Genomic DNA, 25,649 nt, shown 5'->3' with positions numbered 1-25,649 from the left:
TTGTGTGTAAAATTTCATGAGGAATGGACAATCCATGCAGTTTATTTCAATTTCCCCACTCGCCCTTTCTGTCCCGGCATTGCAGAGAACGTGAATCAGTGTGGTCTAATTGACGACCTGACATTTGTCCTGGGTCATGATCGTGTCTGGCCAGTGAGGTTTTCCCCGCTACTCTCTGTCTCTGTCTCTCTCTCTCTCTCTGTCTCTCTCTCTCTCTCTCTCTCTCTCTGTGCCATTGTTTTCTCCAGTTCTGTTCATTTCTATATGTATATATTTGTTTACCATGTTTGTTTTCCAGTCTGTTTCAAATGTTCTACAGAAACAGGCCACGGATACCTATCTCTCTTGTTGCGATTGGTTCTTTTACATGCGCTAAGTACATGCATTACATGCAGACGATACGTCTCTCCATTGTGTACACTCATCATCATGGTTTGCTTTTCTTTCTCAAGTCAGGTGTATATCTGTGTGCACGGTTGCGTGCTGACTGCAGTCAGATTACATGTTCCTGTCAAAGCGGAAATGTGTCGACTATTCTGTTTAAAATACTCCAATGTTTGGCTCACGTGTGTACACGGTTGTGCGTGTGTGTATCTGTGTACCTGTGCGCGTGCGTGCGTGCGAGCGTACGTGCGCGCGCGCGCGAGCGTGTGTGTGTGTGTGTGTGTGCGTGCGTGTGTGTGTTCGCTGGGAACTTTAACATTTTTTTTCTCATCACCCGCGAGGATTCAGAAATATATATGTAAAGAAGTAATAATCATTGTTTGAATAAGTAGTATAAATGAAAATGATTTTGTATTGTCTTGTATTTTATTGCATTGCATTGCATTGTATTATATTCCATTGTATTGTATTGTATTGAATTGTATTGTATTACTTTTTGTCATAACAAATTTCAACGTGTGAAATTCGGGCTGCTGTTTCCGGGAAGAGTACGTCGCCATTGTGCAGCGCTACCTTTTTTTTTCTTTTTTTTTTCCGGGTGCATATATTTTACTGTCAAAGTGTCTTGTTTTATTTTTCTATAACACTTTGCTAGCAGCAACCAATTTCTTGCCGTATGTTCTTTTACGTGCGCCAAGTGCATGGTGCATACGGTACATCGGTTAATCGTCTCACCCGAAAGACTTGCACCCAGACCATCACTCTAGGTCTTGAGGAGTGGGGGAGTGAAAGTCCCCAGTCTGTACATAATGCTGACCGGTCTGGCGGATAATACCGGCCAGGTTCTGCGCAGTGTCATTCGATGGAAATAATAGAATATCTGTCCCTTTGTTTCACAGCATCAAGAACGTCCAGTCTTTCAAAACGGTTTGACTTATGGTGAACGATATAATGGGTGTCATCAGCGTTAATGGTGGGGCTGAACTGCAAAGAAAAATCCACCAGTAACTGTCCACAACTGACGTAGTAGAGTGATTACGTTAAATGGTACATTCCAAAGCCAGCAAATACCCGATGTTTCGGTGCAAGCCTGTCTCCACGTGAAAAATGCCCTTGCCGGCTCGGAATAATGGTACGAGTATTTAGTTCCCTTCGCAACACGAGATCAACCGTTCAGAGAGAAAGGAAAAGAAAACAGAAGTGAATCGTAGAGCAGAAGTTAAGAAGAGATAGTGTATGTGACAACATTACCACTTGTGAACATCTTTCAACCCCACCTCATCCCCCCACACCCCACGGCACCCCTACCCTTCCCCTGGCCTGTTTCCCGAATGTGTTGGTGACTGTTGCTATTGACCTGGTGTGTGATTTTGATGAGTAGATGCGTGCGTTCCTGAGTGTGCGCTTGTTTGCGTCTGAGAGAGAGAGAGACACAGAGAGAGAGAGAGAGAGAGAGAGAGAGAGAGAGAGAGCATGTGTCAACTGTGACGTGACTGGTAACATGATAGAAGAGCACGACAACCATTTGTGCCAGTTGTTTATATTTTTCCCCCAGTGTTTGTGATAACATTGCCGTGGAAAAACTTTTCTTTTTTAAAAATCATCTGTGTAGAAAAAAACAACAACAACAACTATAAGCTCAAAGTTTGGATACGGGTGTTAAATACAGATATTTAGGAAGGAAGAAACAACAACAACAACAACAACAACAAAACAAGTATTATATATCGGCAGTCCATTACAGCCTTATTGACAAGGTCTGGATCCAAGGCAAGGGATATCTCCCACCAGTCAGACAGAAAGATGATTGTAGAGTATCTGACGATTCAGAAACATGTCTACACTATGGACTGCCGATGCTGGGACGGCGAAAAGTGAACCCGAGTGTTGCTGAGTAGGCACGAGGGCGCGGGTTGGGGGGTGAGGGGATGGGGGGAGTTGGGGGAGGGGCGGGGGGTGGGGGGGGGGTTCGGGAGAGCGGCGTGAGAGTAACGCCTCTGAAACGTTGCAGATGATGGGGCAGGCAAAAACTGTGAATGATGAAAACAGTTGGTGCACACGAGGTGCCACCATAGTTGGGGGCGTATCTGATATGGTGATGTCTTGCGATCAGATCTGTATCGTTACGTCATGTGTGCTCTCCCAATCTGGCTGACGGCAGGATGTCAGCAGACTGTGACGTCACTTTGAAAAGCTCCGCCATTCGCACTGGGGATCAACCTGGTAGTCACCGTTCCCGCGGAAAACCAATGGCTAGATTTTATCGTCCGGCTAAACTGTTAACATCGTGTGAGTCGTACCGTACAGACCTCAGCTTTGATGTTATAGTGGAGTGTTGGCCAAGTGGTATTATGTAAGTGGATTGGTGGCCTAGTGGTAAGCGCGTCCGCTTAGAAAGTTGAAGGAATAAGAGCGCACAGGATCGAACCCCACACTCACCATTATTTTCTCCCCCTCAGCTGGACCCCCGACGCCCACCCCGAAAACGGAGTGTGACTGCCCACATAGCAGGGGTGAAAACGGTCATACACGTGAAAGCCCACTCATGGCGTGGATACGAGTGAACGTGGGAGTCACAGCCCACGAAGAAGAAGAAGGAAAAGGAGGAGAGGAGGATAGACTTTGAGTGGTGGTTCGGATGCTTGTCATTCGGATGAGAGGATAAACCGAGGTCCCATTTGCAGCATGCACTTTATGCACATAAAATAAACCATCGCAACAAAAGGGTTGTCCCTGGCAAAATTCGGTGGAAAATCCACTTTGATAGAAAAAGCAAAGGGCATACACTTGCTGGCAGAACAAATAAAAACAAGAGAGGCAAGGCCTTCAAGACTCGCTTGTGATACACTTTAAAAAAAAATCCAAGCTTTTTATGTATTGAGTATAATTTCAAAATGTAATGTTTAAGATGAGAAAGATCAGTTTAAAGCAAATTAAGTCCCCAAGCATTAATTACAGAGTAATTTCCCTTTTTTACTATCTGCACCAAAGCGTTTGCCAAGTGAATAAAACTTCCATGCTTAGCAAAAGAAGTTCCTGTTTGAACAAAAAATGATAATAATGACTGCTCTTGTTGTTGGGTCAGAATATCAGATCAAAGTGCCAAGTTTAGAGAATACAAAAATTATAAATATAACAGTAAATGCAGTTTGCATATAATTAGGCTTCATTTTTTTTCTCTTTTTTTTTGTGCCCATCCCAGAGGAGCAATATTGTTTTAAACAAGATGACTGGAAAGAACTGAATTTTTCCTATTTTTATGCATAATTTGGAGTCAGCTGACAAAGTATTTGCAGAGAGAATGTCAATGTGAAAGTTTACCACGGACACACACACACACACACACACACAGACAACCGAACACCAGGTTAAAACATAGACTCACTTTGTTTACACAAGTGAGTCAATAAAAGGGCGGCGCTGCACTGTAACGACGCGCTCTCCCTGGGAAGAGCTGCCCGAAATTCACACAGAGAAATCTGTTGTGACAAAGAGTAATACAAAACAACTCAAGAGAATTATGTTGCCTTCATTCATAGCATGTGTACTTCGTACAAATTTTTGCTTATACAGTATCATTTTCTCAAGGAAGCATCACTCGTTCCAGAAAAATCCATATACGCTACACCGCATAATATCTTCATTATTATTATTGTATGGTCACACAGAACACATTGGGCAAGATTCTATTCTCATTTATGATTGATCCAGTGAATTCTATCATACTATTGGCTCCTCATGCCAAGTATTTCAGGGCTTGGTTCTTGATGTTTTACATCAACATAGACTGAATGCTAGACCTATATGCCTATAGGAACTGTATGGCATGTGGCTTGGTTCTTGATGTTTTTATATCAACATAGACTGAATACTAGACCTATATACCCATAGGAACTGTACGGCACATTTGTTATTTATGTGGCAGGAGGACTTCAGCAGAAATCAGAAATAAACCAAAATACAAAACACACACACACACACAAACCCCAACAACAACAACAAAACAAAACCAGTGGGGCGAATTTGATGAGGGGTGGGGTTCTAAATATATGAAACTCGCGTGGCCATGTGCACGGAAACGAGGAGATAGTGACAGTTGACCCACCCCCACCACTCAAACGTTCACTCCCCTCCACTAGGTTTCTATCATTCCTTTGTTAGATTTAGTCCAGGGCAACAACTCCTGTGACAGAAGCGCTTTGTCAGCAGAGCGGGGCAGTTGGATGAGCAGTGAGCTGCCTGTGTCACATCGCAGTGTGAACAGAACGTGGTCCTCAGTGCAGCAGCCATGTGGACCACCATCAGTCTGCTTCTCTGTGTCGACGTCCTGTGGCAAGGTGAATGAACTCATTGTTGATATCTCTTCATTTGGAAGGGGGTTGGTGCACCACTAACTTCCCACAGCTTGTTTTTAGATCAATAAATAACGAACTAACTGTGCTACTCTCTCTCTCAGCTCTCTCTCAAGTGTTAATACACACACGCACACAGCGATTATTAGCTTCAAGTACATGTGAAAACACAAGTGACATGCTCTGACTTGGAACTTGCTTTCTGCAGATGTTTCTGTATTTAATTCTCTGTACCCATCATTATGATGGACAACGTTGAAGGATCGAAAATCCAGATTGTCTTCCTGGACACTCTTTTTCAGGTCCTGAAAGAATTCAATGTTTTTAGTATCTTGATTGAATTGTTTCAAGGTGTTATATATACATGGTTGTTGATGGTAATAATGATAATAAGAAGAAAACAAGAAAGGCAAGGCTTCAAAACTCACTTGTGATACACTTTAAAAAAAATCCAAGCTATTTATGTATTGAGTATAATGCATTTACTGTTATATCTATATTTTTTGTAATCTTTAAACTTGGCACTTTGATCTGATATTCAACCCAACAAAAGATCTGTCATTATTATCATTTTTTGTTCAAACAGGAACTTCTTTTGCTAAGCATGGAAGTTTTATTTATTGCAAACGTTTTGGTGTAGACAGTAGAACAAGGGAAATTACTCTGATGGGAACTTAGTTTGCTTTAAACTGATCTTTCTCATCTTAAACATTACATTTTGAAATTATACTCAATACACAAAAAGCTTGGATTTTTAAAAAAAAAAGTGCATCACAAGTGAGTCTTGAAGGCCTTGCCTCTCTTGTTTCAAAATGTAATGTTTAAGATGAGAAAGATCAGTTTAAAGCAAATTAACTCCACTAGCATTACAGAGTAATTTCCCTTTTTTACTACTGCACCAAAACGTTTGCAAAATAAATAAAACTTCCATGCTTAGCAAAAGAAGTTCCTGTTTGAACAAAAAATGATAATAATGACTGCTCTAGCTTTTGGTTCAGAATATCAGATCAAAGTGCCAAGTTTAGAGAATACAAAAAATATAAATATAAAAGTAAATGCAGTTTGCATATAATTAGGCTTCATTCTTTATTTTTTTGTGCCCATCCCAGAAGCGCAATATTGTTTTAAACAAGATGACTGGAAAGAACTGAATTTTTCCTATTTTTATGTCAAATTTGGTGTCAACTGACAAAGTAGTTGCAGAGAAAATGTCAATGTTAAAGTTTACCACGGACACACAGACACACACACACACACACACACACACACACACACACAGACAGACAACCGAACACCGGGTTAAAACATAGACTCACTTTGTTTACACAAGTGAGTCAATGAATTAGTATCATATAGTACTGAAATTTGTGCAGAGACAAATCAAAGCGCTTCCATACCAAAAATTCGCATGCATGCATAACTCTAAACTAGAGAAACTAAAGACAAAGAAGAGTTGAGTGTGGAGACCTGACGAAACGAAAGAGGAAGTTCATTCCAAAAGCAAGGTCCAGAGACAGAGAAAGAACTGTGGCGGACAATGGAGTGTTTGAATCTTGGTATGTGTAAACAGAGTGGATTTGAAGCCGATCATAGAGAGCGAGATGGGATGTAGAGGTGAAGGCAGCCACAGAGATTGGAAGGGGAAGATTTGTGAATACATTTATAACATAGAGTGTTGATCTTGTACTCTATTCTGTGTGAGACAGGAAGCCAATGGAGATGTTGCAAAAGAGGATTGATGTGCTCAGATCTATTTTTTCTAAGGACGTATCGTGATGCAGAATTTTATATTTGTATTTGTATTTCTTTTTATCACAGCAGATTTCTCTGTGTGAAATTCGGGCTGCTCTCCACCAGGGAGAGCACGTCGCTACACTACAGCGCCACCCTTTTTTTTTTTCTTTTTTTTTTTTGTATTTTTTCCTGCGTGCAGCTTTTTAATTTGTTTTTCCTATCGAAGTGGAATTTTCTGCAGAATTTTACCAGGAACAACCCTTTTGTTGCCGTGGGTCCTTTTACGTGCGCTAAGTGCATGCTGTACACGGGGCCTCGGTTTATCGTCTCATCCGAATGACTAGCGTCCAGACCACCACTCAAGGTCTATTGGAGGGGAGAAAATATCGGCGGCTGAGCCGTGATTCGAACCAGCGCGCTCAGATTCTCTCGCTTCCTAGGCGGACGCGTTACCTCTAGGCCATCACTCCACTCCACTTGTATGCGCTGAAGGGACTGAATGGATGAAGCAGGCAAACCAGACAATAGAGAGTTACAGTAGTGAAGGCGAGAGAATGAAAGAAACGACAAGTCTAGATGATGCGTCGGTGGACAGGCATTTCCGAATCGAACTGATGCACCGCAATTGACAATAGCAGGATTGACATGTCTGACTGATAATTTTGTGCATGTACAGTGTGTTTTCAAGGACAACGCCAAGGTTCCTGACTGAGCTGGAAAGAGGGATGGATGTGCTGCCAAGTTTGATTGTGTCAGTTGTGATGGAGGAGAGTTTTTGTTTAGTTGCTATGATGATTGCTTCGGTTTTGTCCGCGTACAATTGTAACTTATTTACAGTCATGCAGTTTTGAATGTGTAGGAAGCTGGCTGAGGTGATCTTTTAGTATCTTTATCTAAATGTTCCATGGTGTGAAGCATACGTGGACAAGGTGATCTTTTAAGCTGTTTTCAGTTGTTGTTTATAAACTTGATTTGAATTTGAATTTGACATGGATCGATGTGGAACTGAATAGATTGGTTCTTTTAACGTTATTCTGACCAAAGTTTGAACAGTATCTTGCAGTTTTCTTTGACTGGTTTTAAGAACTGACAGGTGTTCATCCCTGAAATGGCCTCTGGGCTGTGTGGATGGCAGGGCAACATGCAGAATGATTTGGTTAGAAGCAGCAGTGATGGATTGGTATTGTGTGTCTTTGGCTCTCCAAAACGTAATGGAACTCTGTTATTTGACATTCCTCTGCCTTTTCGCACCATTACTTTCCTTTCAGATTGAAATGTGGTGAATATCTTGTTTTATTCAGACCAGACACTTGAGTTAGAAGAGATATCGTGCAATGCTTTTAAGATTTCAATATTTCAATTCACTCATTGACCCGTATTGACGCATGATGGATTAAAAAAACAAAACAAAACAAAAACCAACAACAACAACAACAAAAAAAAAACATAATCAAACATGCCAACAGATTTATATCACAACGTTTGCATCAAAGATGAAATAAGTGGTAACCTTTCTTTATCTGCATGAAAGTGTCCTTCGCAAAACTGCAAGTTTGATTCCGTTTGCTGAATCTCAGTATAAGCCGTTTACCCACAGAAAACAAGTTACAAAACGATTTACACATTTTTATTTTTACAAATATCAGGAAAAAAATGGGACATTCCATGGTAAAATCAGATTCTCATCAACAGGATTCGTGTAACATTTTCTGCAAAAAACAGCGTAACAGGCGTGACTCTACCCTGTCCAAAATAAGCGCCCGTATTAAGTGGCCTTGTCCAGAATATACCCCTGTAAATAAACTAGCCTCGGCTACTTTTTTCCCAGGTTATAACTAGGTTAGCCTAGGCCAGTTTATATCCTGTGGGCCATATTGAAATAGGAGACGTAGTTGCACACCACGAGAGTTACGGTCGTGTAAGATTTGTAATATGGCTGTGATTGTGGATGAGTTCCATTTTATAATGGAATGCCCCAAGTATAATGACTCCCGAAACAAGTAGGTACATGTCAAAAAATATGTCTCCAAAGTCAGTTTTAATTTTTTTTATATAAATTGCTCAAAGGAAGCAGAAAGCTTTTGTAAGGTATAAGAACGTTTACGAGATTTGCAAAAGTTGTTTATTTAGATACTAATTATAGTTTGAAAAATATCTGTGCTTTCTTAATGATCAGTTACAGTGTTCAATACTTGAATGTTTAATTGGCGTGGAATTATCCTTTGATAGTAGTCCTCCATACTCCAGTCGGAGTAAAAGGATAAATAAAACTTGAATAATATCATAAGAAATGTAAAAAAGTAAAGGAAGAAAGAAGAAAGGAAGGAGAAAATCAGGAAAGAAAAAGATGGCATTGAGGAAAGAGGTTTCAACTAAAAAGTAAAAGAGCAAGAAAAGAAATGAAGAAAAAAGACTATGGATACTGCACGAGCGTGCACACACACACACACACACACACACACACACACACACACACACTCCAGAAAATATGGTTTAATGGTTATAATTTTTATTTCACAGGTAATTTTCAAAATTAAAATAGCCCCCCCCCCTCCCCCCCCCCCCCCCGCACCTCCCTCTGGTCTAAGCAGTAACTGAATGTTCAGAGGATGGAATGCCTTTGTTCTCATCCAAAAATGTAGAATCAACTTAATAGATTGATTGATTGATGTGGATACTTATATTGCGCCTATCGTCGGTCAGAGACCAAGCTCTAAGCGCTTTACATTCACGGGGACATTTGCACCACAGGCTGCCTACCTGGGTAGAGCCGACTGACGGCTGCCACTGGGCGCTCATCATTCGTTTCCTGTGTCATTCAATCAGATTTCAGACGCACACTCAGACAGACATGTAACATTTTACGTGTATGACCGTTTTTATTTATTTACCCCGCCATGTAGGCAGCCATACTCCGTTTTCGGGGGTGTGCATGCTGGGTATATTCTTGTTTCCATAACCCACCAAACGCTGACATGGATTACAGGATCTTTAACGTGCGTATTTGCTCTCAGTTCTGCGTGCGCATACACACGAAGGGGATTCAGGCACTAGCAGGTCTGCACATATGTTGACCTGGGAGATCGGAAAAATCTCCACCCTTTACCCACCAGGCGCCGTCACCGAGATTCGAACCCAGGACCATCAGATTGAAAGTCCAGCGCTTTAACCATTCGGCTATAGATAAAGGGAATAAATGTGGGCAAAAGTGACCTGTCCTTTTTTCACACCAATAACCCCTTAACTAATACTGATTTTCAACGGTGAGCACATATAACTCTTACTTGGGTGTATGTGAGGCCGAGGGGAAATGTGGTTGCGCAATCACGTGTATACGTACGTGTTCGCTCGTGTGTGTGTGTGTGCGTGTGTGTGTGTGTGTGTGTGTGTGTGTGTGTGTGTGTGTGTGTGTTACACGTTGTTGCTTTCTGTTTGTGTTTGAAATTGTTGGACGGTTTAGGTTGAAAATTTTTTAAAGATTTTTTTTGATAGCTTTTGGACAATTTTTATACACTGTATGATACAATTGTTATTTTGGTATTGCAAATTTGTTTTTGCAATTATTGTAAAGTTTCATGTGCGTTGGAAGGCATTGTATAGATTTCCATTACTACTACTACTACTACTACTACTACTACTATTAACATCATGTGATACAAACTGGTTGGGTGGGAGGAGTGTATACAGGGGGTATATTCCGGCCAGGAGGAGTATGATATGGCCTAACCCCGGAGTTAAAATAGCCCAGACTACTTTATACCTGGGTATAAAAAGTAGCTAGGTGTAGAATTTGGCCTGTTACATCGGTGTTCTCTTCGATGTCCATTTACCCGCCGTCTTTCAGTTGTAAACGGTAATCATCATATTTCATTGCAAACATCATACTGATATTAAACAAACAAAAACAAACAAACAAAAAAATCATGCGCCCAGGCTGACCAAAATCAGTGTCAAAGAATTGCATGTTGGTGTCTGTTAGGGTGGGTTGATCGGGTTTTTTAGAAATTGATTATTATTATTATTATTATTATTATTATTTTATGCCATTTTATGTCCACATCATTTTCTCTGTGCGCAGTTGTTGTTGTTGTTGTTTTTCAAATGTGATGGTTCTGCCTCAGATCACCCTGGAATATAGTTAACTTTAGGCTTTATCCTGTTTATTCTTCATTTACATGTAGAATACTTATCTTGCAAAATAACTAGTCAAATGTGATTAGTGTCCATTTTGTGTTTTCCAGTTCCACGTCAGTTTTCACATTTCTCTGAAGATTCTCTCCAGATCCCGTCAGTAAGAAGTGCAAAACTGTGCATGTATAAATCAAAAAGCATGAAGTTAGGGGTGGTGGTATCAGTTTGGCACTGGAGTTCTGATCCAGTGCTCACCAGTGATCAGGGATCGAAGCCCCATTTGAGCATGACTGCGTTCTTCAGAAAGAACGAGTGATGGCCTAGAGGTAACGCGTCCGCCTAGGAAGCGAGAGAATCTGAGTGCGCTGGTTCGAATTACGGTTCAGCCGCCGATATTTTCTCCCCCTCCACTAGACCTTGAGTGGTGGTCTGGACGCTAGTCATTCGGATGAGACGATAAACCGAGGTCCCGTGTGCAGCATGCATTTAGCGCACGTAAAAGAACCCACGGCAACAAAAGGGTTGTTCCTGGCAAAATTCTGTAGAAAAATCCACTTCGATAGGAAAAACAAATAAAACTACACGCAGGAAAAAATACCAAAAAATGGGTGGCGCTGTAGTGTAGCGACGCGCTCTCCCTGGGGAGAGCAGCCCGAATTTCACACAGAGAAATCTGTTGTGATAAAAAGAAATACAATACAAATACACTTCACTCTGATTGCCCTCACTCCACCCAGGTATGAATGGACAGCTGACCGATCGGGGAAGGTTAAAACGGTCGTACTCTCTTTCTCTTCCCCTGGGGGTTCCATGTCAGGGCCTGTCTGGTGATGCTAGAAGTTGAGAGAAAGTCCTGCCCATCAAAGTGGTCAGATTCTCGCCACCAATTTTTCAGAGTTTAACAGTCCTCTAAAGATGTGAAAATTTGCCAGGATGCTTTCGGGTAAAGGTAACAAATGAAATCAGATCATGTTGCTGATCCTCCCGTTCGTCAGCATGTCACTTGTAGCCGAACGGACGTGAGGGGAACAGGAAGAAGAGAAAGAAAGAGACGACAGGAAAAATATCAGAAAAAGACAGACAGTCATCGACAAGAGAAACATAAGTGCTGTCCATAATCTGACATTGAAAGAAACAACCATCAGCACAACAGTAACTGAAGAAGCACCACAATATTCTTGAGATGCTCTGGTGTTTCATTTTAGGGTCCGTACACGGTGACCCCATCACAACACCCCTTGCAGCCGATGAAGCCGATCTCAATGTCTTGGAAGTGGGGAACAGCGCCAACATCGTCCTGGACCCTGACAAAGGATCCATTCTGGAGACCTTGGAACGCATGCAGCTGGATCAGGATCAGTTGAGGCAGGACATGCAGCAGTCCGAAGCCCGACTCATGGCCTTGGTGCAGTCCCTTCAGGAGGAAAACGCCTTGCTGAGGGAGCAGCAGCAAGACATGCAAGTCATGGCCATGGAGAAGATCTCGGACATGGGCAAAGAGGTGAGGGAGAACCTACACAAGATGGGTCAGCAGGTGCAGAAGCAGGTGATGGAGCTGGTGAAGACGGTGGGGGAGGTGATGAACCAGCAGGCTGAGGTGATGGAGCAGGCTGGGGCGATGCAGGGCGTACTGGACGTGGTGCAGGAGTTTGAGGACGAGGCTCACAAGGTCACGTCCCAGCTGGCCCAAGTCAAAGACAGGCTGACGTCAGCTGAAACCAGAATCTCACAGCTGGAGGTGAGTTGTGTTGGTGGCTCTATAGAAAAACAACACATTGTTCTGAGATTTAAAACAACAACAGTTTTTAGTTCTTTTTTGTTTTTGTTTCTTGATTCATCATAAATCACCTGCATAACTTATGTTTGTTTTCATTCTTCGTCAATATGCGGGTGAACAATCGATGACCATTGCCTTGCATAAGAACTTGGGTAGGGGGGAATACCCAAGGAGAGGAAGAAAAGGACACACACACACACACACACACACACACACACGCACGCACACACACACACACACACACACACACACACACACACACAAACACACATGGTCACTCCTCGTTGCCGTAAGTTTACAGATACATGTACCGTGACTGCCATCCAGGTGAACATCAATGGCCATGCCAGTCAGCTGACCACTGTCCAGCAGAAAGTGGGCACCATGGAGTCCTTGCTGCAGGATCTGCGGGGTGGACAGGGCACGCCACCCCCACCGCCATCATCCACCCCCACCACTGAACCTACGAGTCCAGTGACATACACGTATAAGCCTACAGGTAACAGACCCCCAAAGCTGTAGTGGTATACACATTTATGCACACATAGAGGTGATACTAATGATTACCCCTGGTCATACAAGAACAGGATACCAAACTATACCAGTATACCCAGTTATGCACACAAATGGGTGGTACTAATGATTATCCCAGGTCATTCAAGAACAGGATACCAAACTTTACCAGTATACACAGTTATACACACAAAGGGGTAGTATTGATGATTATCACTGGTCATACAAGAACAGGACCCCAAGCTGTTTATGTATAACCGGTCATGAACTCTTTGTAAGTGACAGCCTAAAGCTTTAGATGGAAACGCCAGTTACGAACCTCAAATACAGGTAATGGATTCCATCCTTTAGGTGCAAGGATACCAGGTATAAAGGTAAAGAACTCTATACTGATGATGATCTAAGCTATATGGTTACCTGACCCAAAACTATGCAGGTAATGAGCACCGAACTATGCAATCAGCAGACTCTAAACAATGTAATTATGTATGGAAACTAAATCAAACCAGATGACAATAACATTTTTCATTTGAACTTTCAGACAGGTGCCTTTAAAACATACTTTGCAGACTTCACGAGGCCTTTGGTGATTAACGAACGTCGCTTTAGGACACAGACCTATAAACTTTACGATTTAATTTCAGTGTCGAACATGTGTCGTCACACGCATCTTGTATATTGGAGGGAAGGGTAAGCTTCATAGTCTTGATATTGCCTGTTTGTTGTTCTACCTGATTGATTGTTGTTGTGTCAGATTAAGCTTCAGTCTATTGTACAAATCTATTACCTCTCTCTCTCTAGGTATGTATGTATGTATGTGTGTGTGTGTGTGTGTGTGTGTGTGTGTGTGTGTGTGTGTGTGTGTGTGTGAGCACACGTACGTGCATGCGCGTGCTATGTCCATACAGCGTGTACATATATGGTTGCGTGCATGCAGGTGTGAATGCATACCCGATCAAGTTAGCGTCGGTGTATATGTGTCGTGTGGCAGGAAACTACACAGGATGAAAACAAGGAGTGAAACAAACTTACTCTTTCCTGCCCTTTTCAGACACTCCTGACGTGCGGTTACTGTTTGCAGTCGACCCAGACAACCGGTACTCTCTCATCACCTCCATCCTGGTTACAAAGAGAGAGAAGCTCATCATCGGTGATCTATTTGCCGACAAACTGGACATATTGTCGTTGGACAGTCCGGCAGTAGTGGAAGCATCGTACAACGTGCACAGACCGTGGGCCATGCTGGAACTGAAGGATGGGACGATAGCCGTGACCATGGAGGACCGGTACGAAATAGCCATTTACCGTGTCAGCGGTTCCAGCCTGCAGAAGGTGAGAAACATTCCCACGGAGGAGTACTACTTCGCCATCGCCCAAGGCCCTAACGACACTCTGATTGTCAGCAACCGGAGGAGGTCCGCCACGGCCCGTATTGACGTCATTAACATGCAGGGGGGAAAACTGCGGACTCTTTATGAGGATGTGCAAGGGAACGTGATGATCAACCCCTTCTGTCTCAAGAGGTTTGGCGATGACGTGTACGTCACTGACTGGACGAGCTCGCGTGTCTTCCGCGTCAACGTGCACACCGGGGAGGTCAAGTTCACCATTGGAGATCTGGATCTGTCCGACCTGCAGTTTGAGCAACCCAGAAAAATGGACTTCGACAACAACGGCAACCTGTACATCGCCACTGGAGGCAGGGTATGTAACTCCAGATATGACGGCTATTTCTGCGTCGTCCAGATCACTCCTTCCGGCTCTTGGCGAGTGATACGTGACTACGTCCCCCAGAATGGCGGCACATACCCGTACGGATTGGAAGTGACCTCTTCTGAAATCATCATCTCCTGGTGTATCTGGAAAGGCAGCTGGTCTTCAGAACTGACCGCTTACTCTCTACCTGAACAGCCAGAAGGATCCATACCAAAGGGAGGTAAGGAAGGACTGAAAATATGTGGTGAGCTGATCAGAACATGTGAATGAATGAATGAATGATATTGATACTTACACAGCGCCTGTCCTCGGTCGAAAACCAAACTGTAAGCGCTTTACAAAGACGGGGTCATTTGCACAGCAGACTGCCTACCTGGGACCTCCCCCTCTTGCGGGAAAACTGGTGAGCAGACAGTTTCATTCAGTGTGAATCGCAAATAAATTTTGAATATTCCCCCCGTAATCTACATGCTCAACGAAACATATCAATGTATGAAGTTTTTAGTAAAGAACAAAGCCAAACACCAAACCTGGCAGATTTCTCTGCACTGAACTGATTTGATGTTATGTAATGATGTGACCTCTCTCTCTCTCTCTCTCTCTCTCTCTCTCTCTATATATATATATATGTTGATACGCATGCAGAATATCAAATACACACAGCAATGCTTGTCAGCGTTCGATGGCTTATGGAATCACAAAAAATAACCAGAATGTAATTCCTTTGAAATAGTATGCCTGCAGACAAGGTCACATAGGTATAATGGAATTGGTTTAATGTTCCGTCACATAAGCTTGTGATTGTAGACAATTTATCAAAGTACTATTTTTCACGTTTGAATGTAAGCACTTAAAAGAAGGACAGGAGGAGGGTGGAATAAAAGATGAAAATGTCAAATACTTGCGAAAGCGTCTCCGACCGGTTGATATTTTGTAACGTTGGGATTGTAGCACACAAACGATGAAGTAGAAGAAGGGGGCTACTTGCCAGCAGCGCACTGGGCAACTGGTCTGCCCTCTGGGGGCAGTGCCCCTCACCTGGTCACATGGGGGTCTTGCTGGGCTGGTTCTTGAAGGAGGTCTGCATGACGTTCCCGTCCTCCGACACTGCTGAGGTCAAACTCCGATCATGTGCTGTCCTGACCACGGAGTACATTCGATCAGTCAAAAACAGAAATGATGAAAACACAACTAGTCAGTCTGCCTTAGTCTCTGACCCTGTTTGTCCTTGTTTCCATCCCTCTCTTTCCCTCCCTCTCTCCCTCCCCCCCCTCTCTCTCTCTCTCTCTCTCTCTCTCACATACAAATTCAGGACAGTTCTCATCCAGCTCCAGATCGAACTCAGTCTTATAAAAACAAGTTCAATGTAAGAAATGAAATGTCCACTGGTACACTCAGCCATGAAGTTGGATCCCGGTAGTCTTCTTTAATGGAATTTTCCCATTGTTGAAGAAGAACCATTTCCTTCTGGTCCCCTCGATGGCTTATTAGTGGTAGGATGGTACAAACCATGGATTTCTCGATCCTCCTTGCTGTTACTGTCCCGTGATTTTTGGCTGGGAAAATAGTCCTCTGTAGCATAAGGTGTTACGTTGTGTCACACTGTTGTGATTTTCATTCACTTAATGACATGGAACAGGTTTGTGCTTCAATGCTTTGCTGGGCTCTTGATTGTTTCTGTGTAAACGCCAAGCCAAAAGGAAACAATGAAACGTCAGGTTGTTATAATTATTTTGAAACAGAAATTGGTGGTTTTAATCTGTCGATGATTTCTTTTCAAATGTATCATTTGTTCATATGCTTGAACCATAGCTATAAGTGCATGCACAGATACATAATTTTATTATGCACGCACACATGTACACCAACACACACACACACACACACACACACACACACACACACACACACACACACACACACACACACACGCATATGCATACATGCTGGTAGTAAGACAGCAATAAAGAAAGAAAGTGATAATATGTCTGTTTTCCAACGGTGCAGATACGAGCCCACGTTTATGAGCTGCAGTTTGAATTCGCAGTAATAATAATTTGATACATAAATGAACAGAATACGCAAGAAAGCTGAGAAAGGAGAGAGAGAGAGAGAGAGAGAGAGAGAGAGAGAGAGAGCTGGAGGCAGATTGGTTGTGGTAGTGGGGATGAGGTAGAGCATACGTCAGTGCATGGTGCAGTATTTACTTCCACGAATGCTGTGACTGTGTGGCTCCTCCATGTGTGTGGCAGCACTGACCAACGTGGCGCTCAACAAGCCGGCCATTCAAAGCACCTACCACCCCAGGTACGGAAACCCAGAGAAAGCTGTGGACGGCAGCAAATCGACCGCCATCGCACAGTGCACACACACCGCTGACGTTGACCACAACCCTATCCGGTGGTGGCGAGTGGACCTGATGGGGCTGTTTGAGGTGTCGGCTGTGGTCATCACCAACAGGGGGGACTGTTGTGGTGAGTGTGTCTACAGCTATGGCGTGGTTTTGTTGTTGTTTTTTTGTTTTGTTTTTTTATACAGGAGTTGTAGTTTAGAGAGAGATTCTTCTAGCGCCTGGCTGCTGCCACGTTCAGACGATACACAGAATTCCTCACAGTGGCATGGTGTGGTTTATTCATAAAGTGTTATATGGTTCATAAAGTGTTATGGTTCATAAAGTGTTATATGGTTCATAAAGTGTTATATGGTTTGAAATTAAGAATAGCAAGGAGAGTGGTGTGTTTTGGAATGTAAAGCAGATGATTTTTTTTTTATCGAATTTGGACAAAACGTGGCACTGGCACAAAATGCGGAGATACCTGAATCAGTGCTACGGGTACATTGCTTTACCGAAACTGCTAACACAAAAGAGCAGTCACTTGAACTGGCGTCATATTTCAATAGAATCAACTGTACCTTCATTGTTTTATCAACAGCAAACTTTCATGTTGAAATATAAATATTTTGCTGCTGTCCACACAGAAGACACAGAATAATACCAGTACCTGTGTTATTGTCGTTCACACACTCGGACACCTGCTCGTCTTCTTACGATTTACTCCAACCTTTCCTGGAGTCTTCAATGAAGACATCACCTGAACAAAAAAGATACATACTACGGAACGATAAATGACGCTTCTGCAGCTAGATTTTGTCGCATTACTCATTTTGGCCTAATCAACAGGTTGATGATGGGAAAACAATCCGCCACAAGCATTGTCAAACCTCTGTTTTGTCTTCTTTACTTTTATGCCCCTTATATATTCTTCTCTGTTCCTCCCACCGTTAAAGTACCGGTTTCAGCATACAAACTAAAACTCAGGGCCATTGGACATTTCTATAATACAATGACTGTTTATTGGAAGAAAAAGTACCACTTTGATACGTTGTCATTCTGATGTCAGCTTAAAAAGTTTTCAGTGTTGTCCATCTCTTACCGCTCTTGTGAAATTGATATGTAGTCATTCTGACGTCAGCTTAAAAAGTTTTCTTCAGTGTTGTCCATCCTTTACCTCCCTTGTGAATCGCTTTTTAGTGATGGAGTACAGTATCTGACGTGGGATTGCCTTTGACACACAACACTGGTAGAAAACTGTGCTGGCTAAGGGAGAGCATGAACTGTACATATCTGACAATCAACACAAGACACTGATTCGAGAAACAGAGAAACACGATGTATGCATTAACGATCGGTCCACACGTTTCACGCAACACAATGGCCGAGTGACTAGTCTTCGTACACTGGCTGTACTTCTGACATGGCAGTCTGTAACAGGGCAGAATTCCTGGTCCACCAAACTTGCAGGTTTTAATAAAAAAAACCGACGAGTGTTCAACACTTGACTGTTTGCATTACCAATATGACAATCAATCTTGAATTAAAAAGAGCTGTCAGAATGAAAAATGCAATTATAGCGCACATTCTGTTCTGACAACTGATAATATCTGTCTGTATGCAATATTGTAAGTTATATGTCTATCCCAAAGTTATGTATGCCACAATGAGTTTCTTTCTATAACTAACATTTGAATTTCTTGATCATAAAGCACACAGGCAGCCCAGATCTTCAGACACTGGTAAGAGAGATATATCTTTTTTTTTTCTTTCTTTCTTTTTTTTGATATGTACACTGTACAAATCAGACAAGAAGAAATATGGCTGATCAAAGGAAACTGTTCAGACGTGCAGATGTGTTTCCTACATCTAGATCAGAGGAGGAGCTCAACCAACTCTTCCTAAGGAGAGAAACCAACCAATCACCAGCAGTATATCATGTCTGCAGGTTACCGGCTGTCTGACTTTGACATCTACGTGGTTCGAACACTGACCGACCCCACTGAAACACAACACGACCCCAAAGACCTCTGTCTGCACCGTGATGAACATATTGAAGATGGCGCCACTACCCGCCTGGAGTGCGGTCATCCAATCGTCGGACAGTACGTGTCACTGGTGTTGCGCACAGACTCCTGGCCACTGCACTTCTGTGAGATAGAAGTTCTCGGGAGGCCAGCGTCAGGTAGGAGTTAATGAACACAACTGTCATTGTTTTCTGTGTCACTTGTACGCTCTGGTCATTGTTCGCGAGATTTTCAGTAACATTCCTGTGGATTGCCATTCTTTATGGGGTCATTACTGAATCAAATTAACCCATCGTGGAACCAGAACTTGGATGTTTTTTTTTGAAATATGACGAGCTTGTTGTTGATCCAGTATTGACAATGTTTCATCTGATCTATCTATCTATTGATTTCTATGGGTCTGAAAATGAGTTATAAAGGAAGCTATATATAAGTTTTCGTTTATTCATTTATGGTCTTGTCATCTTAGATGATGATATAAAAATGTTATATGTTATAGAGGAAGATATGCCCGTTTCAAATAATGACCAAGCATTGGCAATCGACTGTGTTCGTGTTTCAGATGGTATTACAACAACAAGTACTCCAGTGCGCACCTCAGAAACATCCCCGACTTATTCCACGACACCGTAAACTACAGTGACTACTCCAGTTTCTACGGGAACAACAGATGAAGAAGTAACCGACGATTTTTTTCCTGAAATGGACTATTACTAAGGACGTTAAAGCTTGTTGCCTTGCAGAACATGCATGTAAGTACAGACACCCTGGCTTTTTATTTGGTATCGGATGCTGGCAATTGATACTCCTTTTTATGTTGACGATTTCCCTCTTATTTCCGGGTTTTCCCATTTGTTTAATCAAGTATGTTTATGTTCTCCACTGAAGTTCAGGTTACACAAAACCAGGTGCTTAGACGCGACGACGCGGAACTGGGAGGCCACTGACATAGCAGTACTTGACATCATTCTGGACGTTGGCCGGACTATGGCAACGCTTTCTTCCCGGGGTGTGCGATTCCAACTTCATACAGAGGAATCTGCTGTGACGGAATCTTTCTGATATGGCACTGACTGAACAAAAACAGACGCGAGTTATGGAGACACAGAGACAAGTTCATTTTGTTTTTGTTTTTTGCAGTGGGTAGGTTCGTAGGACCTGCATGGATAAAGAAATACTAGGTCTGTCATTTCCTTATGCAGTTTGTTTTATGCATGACATGAGCAAATTTATCAAATCTAACTATATTATTGTTTACGTTGGTTTTATATAGGATGAACAGTAACTATCACAGTATATGTTTAATTTCTTTGTGCAAAAGTTAAGCTATTTAATTTGTAAGATGCCAAATACTGATCCTTCAGTTTCCCCCAACCGCCCTCTGCCCCCCCTCCCCTCCACCTCACCCAGCCCCCCTCATAGAGGTAAAAAGTGAATTAAATGCTGAATTTTGAACCTGAGAGTCTGTCATAGACCTTCCCTGTTGACACTAGTCCAGCGCACCCTGTCATGTATCTCACTGCTTTTCTTTTCACAATTCATGTTCAATGTTTTAACCAGTGTATATATATATAAGCTGTTTGGCGCTGACGTGGTGACAGTTGAGCATTATTCCTGTCGACCCGAAGGAAACTTGTTATTGACAAGGTATTGAGAAATAAACGGTAGCCTTCTGCTTGAGCATGTGTGTTAGTGAATCTGTGGCCTCCTTTCTCTGTCTTCGTTTTGGAACGCCGTCTTTTCCCTTTGTCATGAAGTCTTTCTGTAGCTTACATGGATGTGCACGCCACACACACACGCTCGCACAGACACGCGAACACATGCCCACACATGTCTTGTCCTGTCTTGCTGGGCCGGGCTCAGTGGTGCTGCTGCAGCCTCTCGCCCCCGTACAAGACTGCTGCTGCTTCACAAATCATGCACTTTTTCAGGTGCAGCTCTTGGCTGCAGTCCAGGGCGACGCAGTGTTGTCCGGGTCTCCGGTGGAGATTTTTCTGGCCTCCCAGGTCAACATTATGTGCAGACCTGCTAGTTCCTGAACCCCATTTGTGTGTATACACACGCAGAAGATCAAATACACATGCTGAAGATCCTGTAATGTATGTCAGTGTTTTGATGGATTATGGAAAAAAGGATATACCCAGCATGCAACCCCCCCCCCCCCTACGCCCCCCGAAAACGAAGTATGGCTGCCTGCATGGCGGGGTAAATAAACAAAACTGTCAAACACGTGAAATGTTAGGGTATAAAAAAAGGGGTTTGACTGCCTGGGTTCTTTCAAAACAGGATACAAAAAACAAGAGGAAAAAATTATGAACCCACTTGGGAGAGGAGAAGTTGAGTTCTTCCACTCGTCTTCAAAGCAACTGAAGATAACAGCAGTCACAAGTGCAGTTTTCTGGCTGTTGCATAAAATTCACTAGTCTTGAGAACAGTTCACTGCTGGTTGGAAAAGGTGGATGGGTGAAGGAAGTGAGAGAGAATCTAGACAGTGAGAGGAAAGGGCGAAGGGGGAAGAGAAAAAAAAGGGGGAGGGGAAATGCTATGTCTGTATGAGTGTGTATGTGTGCGTGACTGAAACCTGATTGAAGGACACAGGAAACGAATGATGAGCGCCCAGTGACAGCTGTCAGTCGACTCAAACCAAGTGGGCAGCCTGCTGCGCAAATGACTCCCTCTTTGTAAAGCGCTCAGAGCTTGGTCTCAGACCGAGGATAGGCGCTATAGAAGTATCCATACCATCATCATCATCATTCCAGGTGGAAACTACGAGATGCTCATAATTGTAAGGACAGCTCCGGTAGAACATATATACCTGCACAACACATTATGCACACCTCGAGGAACGACTATTACTACTACTAACTCACATGGCCACCCATAGTCTGAAATGCGACTACTTGTATTGCTGTACTTACTACACAGCCTTTTTTTTTTTCTTTTTCTTTTTTTTTTAGCATTTATTGCTCTTCACCTTTTGGCCCAGCCGGTATTTGAACTCCCAATATTCTGGTGGCCAACTCGGCAATCTATTCGAGATCTGATAACCGCTCAATTGTCGTCTCCGCTGAAATGTCGCCGGCGACAATTTGGCGGATCTCAGTGAAACGCTGATTTGTCGCCGACGAACACTGCTTACCACTACTGAAAGCTAACCACTGACCATCGCTGATCAAAACTGACCGCTGACCAATACTTAGCACTACTGACAGCTAACCACTGACCATCGCTGATCACAACTGACCGCTGACCAATACTGACCACTAGTCTCTTGTCTCTTACAAGCAGTGGTCAGCGATCAGCAATGGTCAGTGGCGGTCTGCGGTGACCTGTAGTCAGCACTGGTCAGCAAGAAGTTAGTGGTCATTAGTGGTCAGTTGTCGGCGGTCAATGGTGGTCAATGGTCAATAATGGTCAGTGGTCTGAGGTGCTCATTGGTGGTCAGCAGTGACCAGTGGTCAGTAGTGGTCGATAGTGGTCTTTGGTAGTCAGTGGTCTGTAGTGTCAGCAGCCGTCATTGGCCAGAATTGGTCAGTGGTGGTCAGCCGAGGTCGTTGGTCAGCAGTCAGGGCTGGTCAGTGGTAGTCAGTAGTCAAAACCGCTGTCCAAAAAACAACTAATGTTGCAAAAGATACAGTGGTCAGTAGTGGGGTGATATAGACCTGGGGGAACAAATACCCTTTGGAATATAGACCTGGGGGAGCAAAGAGTCTGAAAACGTAAATTAGGGGAGACACAGATATGGGGGAATACAGACCTGGGTGGACTTAGACCCGAGTAAAGGAAAATTTGGGGAAACATAGACCAAGGGGAACACAGGGCTGACCGTGTATCAATATGTTACACAAATACCCGTGAATGCATCTAGAATTCAATTTTCTGTTCTTTGATCCAATTTATTTGTGGGGAGCGGAGCTTGAAATGAATATGTATGTTTATTCAATAAAATGTCATCACGTCATTGCATTTCTAATGCTGACTGAAGAAAACTGGTGACTACTGCTTGTGTGTGCTACAAAGAGAGAAACCCGCAGATACAGATTTTTAGCTGGGCCCAATGAGTATAAATTGTCAGCTTGTTTCTGTTGCCCTGTATTCTTTCATTTTCATATAACTTGGTAGTGTTGATTGATGAAAACTGGTGACTGCTGGTTGTATGTGCCAAAAAGTGGAGTGATGGCCTAGAGGTAACGCGTCCGCCTAGGAAGCGAGAGAATCTGAGCGCGCTGGTTCGAATCATGGCTCAGCCGCCGATATTTTCTCCCCTTCCACTAGACCCTGAGTGGTGGTCTGGACGCTAGTCATTCGGATGAAACGATAAACCGAGGTCCCGTGTGCAGCATGCACCTAGCGCACGTAAAAGAACCCACGGCAACAAAAGGGTTGTTCCTGGCAAAATTCTGTAGAAAAATCCACTTCGATAGGAAAAACAAATAAAACTGCACGCAGGAAAAAATACAAAAAAACATGTGTGGCGCTGTAGTATAGCGACGCGCCCTTCCTGAGGAGAGCAGCCCGAATTTCACACAGAGAAATCTGTTGTGATAAAAAGAAATACAAATACAAAAGAGAGAACCCCACAGATAGCGATTGGTAGCTGGTCCCACTGAGTGTGATTTACACTAGCGTCTTTGTCTCGATATAGGAAAATTAAATCGATGGCATTCTTATTTATTTTCCCTGGTCTAAATATTTTGCCCAACATCCAAGCAAGTCACATTCCCAGAATTGACTAAATCAGCAATTTGTGTGTGTGTGTGTGTGTGTGTGTGTGTGTGTGTGTGTGTGTGTGTGTGTGTGTGTGGTATTTTGTTTGTTTTTCTGCGAAGAGAATAGCACCCATACAAATGCACCTCTCTCTCTCTCTCTCTGTGTGTTTGTGTGTGTGTGTGTGTGTGCGCGCGTGTATGTGTTTGTGTGTGCATGCGTGTGAGTGTGTGCGTGCGTGTGTGCGTGCGTGCGTGTGTGTGTGTGTGTGTGTGTGTGTGTGTGTGTTCGCGCGTGCTCTGTGGGGATTGAGGGGGGAGAGGACGGCCTGGCAGCAGCTTCTGTGAGTTGGTTTGGGGAAGTTTTGTGTTGTGTGAAGTTTTCATGGACTGTTGGGAAAAAAAAAGAAAAAAAAAGTAAGTCTTGTGTGCAAAGTGTCGGTGAGGGACTGGAGAAAGCAAAACTGTATTTGTTCTGTATTTGTATTTCTTTTTAATCACAACAGATTTCTCTGCGCGAAATTCGGGCTGCTCTCCCCAGGGAGAGCTCGTCGCTACATGACAGCGCCACACGTTTTTTTTTTTGTTGTTTGTTTGTTTGTTTTTTAAACATTTTTTCCCGCGTGCAGTTTTTTTATACATTTTTAAAAAATTTTTAATTGTTTTTCCTATCGAAGTGGATTTTGACGCATGTTGGATTTAGTGACTTGGATTGCCAATATTTGTTGTTGTTGTTTGTTCCTTTGTTTCTTTATTTTTTGTTTGCTTGTTTGTTTGCGTGGACAGTATGAAATATATATGTCAGATTTTTAAAAGAAAAAGGTCACTCTAGTTCATACAGTTGAGTGATGACACAAAAAGTGAAACTTACCTTGAATCGGCTGATGGCTTCTTCAGGTTTTGTTTTGATTTGTGCTGTTATTGCCGCTTATACACAGTTTTTGTTTGAATGTTCCAAAATCAACAGCGTTAGAAGCGCATGTCTAGTTGAACAGGAACATTTGCAAGTACAGCACAAAGAGTGCCTTGTTATATGTTATGCAGAAAATGTCTTTTATACAAAAATGAATCCCTGAGATATTTGATTTCCAAGTCGTTGTGGGTGGGATGATTATTGTATTAACATAAGATGGGTCCTTGCAAAAACAACAACAACAAAATAAAAAAAATAAAAAGAGTGAGACAATGTGCTCCGTGATCTTACATGCAAGCTGAGGCCACAAGAAAAAAAAAAGAAACAAGACAGGGCCATTGCAACGCATCAACCTCAAATTCAACATCGGAATCAATAGCAAACAACACAAGAGAGGCAAAGCCTTCAAGACTCACTTGGGCAATACATTTTTAATCTTTAAGATGTGTTCTGTATTTGTTATTATAGAGCTTCAGGTTAAAAAAAAACTGCATGAAAGCAGATTCGAACCAAGCATGTTTGGATGGAAAGAAATTGTCTTTGTCACAGTGCTATTGCAGACGTACAAATGACTTTCAAAAATGAATATTTAAGCTTTTTTTTTATGTGTGATGAATCGATTGCGGTATTCGAAGTGATAACGCTGTTTAAGTCATGTTATTTTGGTATATCTCGGGCATTTAAGAACTTCTTTAAAGTCCATGGTAAAGGAGACGTTGCCATCGCCTCAAGCACACCGCAACATTTAGCTGTTTTCTCTAGATCTCCAGAGTTCGACAGGTTTCGTTACACTCGCCGGGAATCTACGACACAGTCGATTCAATTTCTCTTTTATGTTCATTCTAGTTAATTCAGTATCCACTTTAGAATATTCATATGCAGTAAACACACCGAAGATGTTGTTGGTGTCACTGTATGTGTTCTGTCCAGAATTTGTATTTCTTTCCTTTTAATTGCGAAAAAACGATGTAATGCCGTCTTCTAACCAAACATAGCCTCTACGTTCCGGTAACTGGGAAGCAGTAATATAGTGTTTTTGGATTTCGGATCGAGCCTCGACGAAA

The 25,649-nt window shown here is 42.7% G+C and overlaps 1 protein-coding gene across 1 annotated transcript; it reads left to right on the top strand.

Moving 5' to 3' along the window:
• The first annotated feature begins 4,551 nt into the window (after positions 1–4,551).
• On the top strand, positions 4,552–20,641 carry LOC143276009 (uncharacterized). The gene is made up of 7 exons (XM_076580388.1): positions 4,552–4,721; positions 11,807–12,339; positions 12,706–12,877; positions 13,943–14,827; positions 16,860–17,081; positions 18,888–19,124; positions 19,529–20,641. Exons 1-7 carry the CDS (start codon positions 4,673–4,675, stop codon positions 19,597–19,599), a joined length of 2,169 nt encoding a protein of 722 aa, XP_076436503.1. The 5' UTR covers positions 4,552–4,672; the 3' UTR covers positions 19,600–20,641.
• The last annotated feature ends 5,008 nt before the right edge of the window (positions 20,642–25,649 follow it).

Source organism: Babylonia areolata, chromosome 2, assembly GCF_041734735.1.
Source record: "Babylonia areolata isolate BAREFJ2019XMU chromosome 2, ASM4173473v1, whole genome shotgun sequence".
NCBI lineage: Eukaryota > Metazoa > Mollusca > Gastropoda > Neogastropoda > Buccinidae > Babylonia > Babylonia areolata.
Note: the sequence above shows the minus strand (reverse complement) of the source record. Positions and strands in the feature narration are given on the sequence as shown.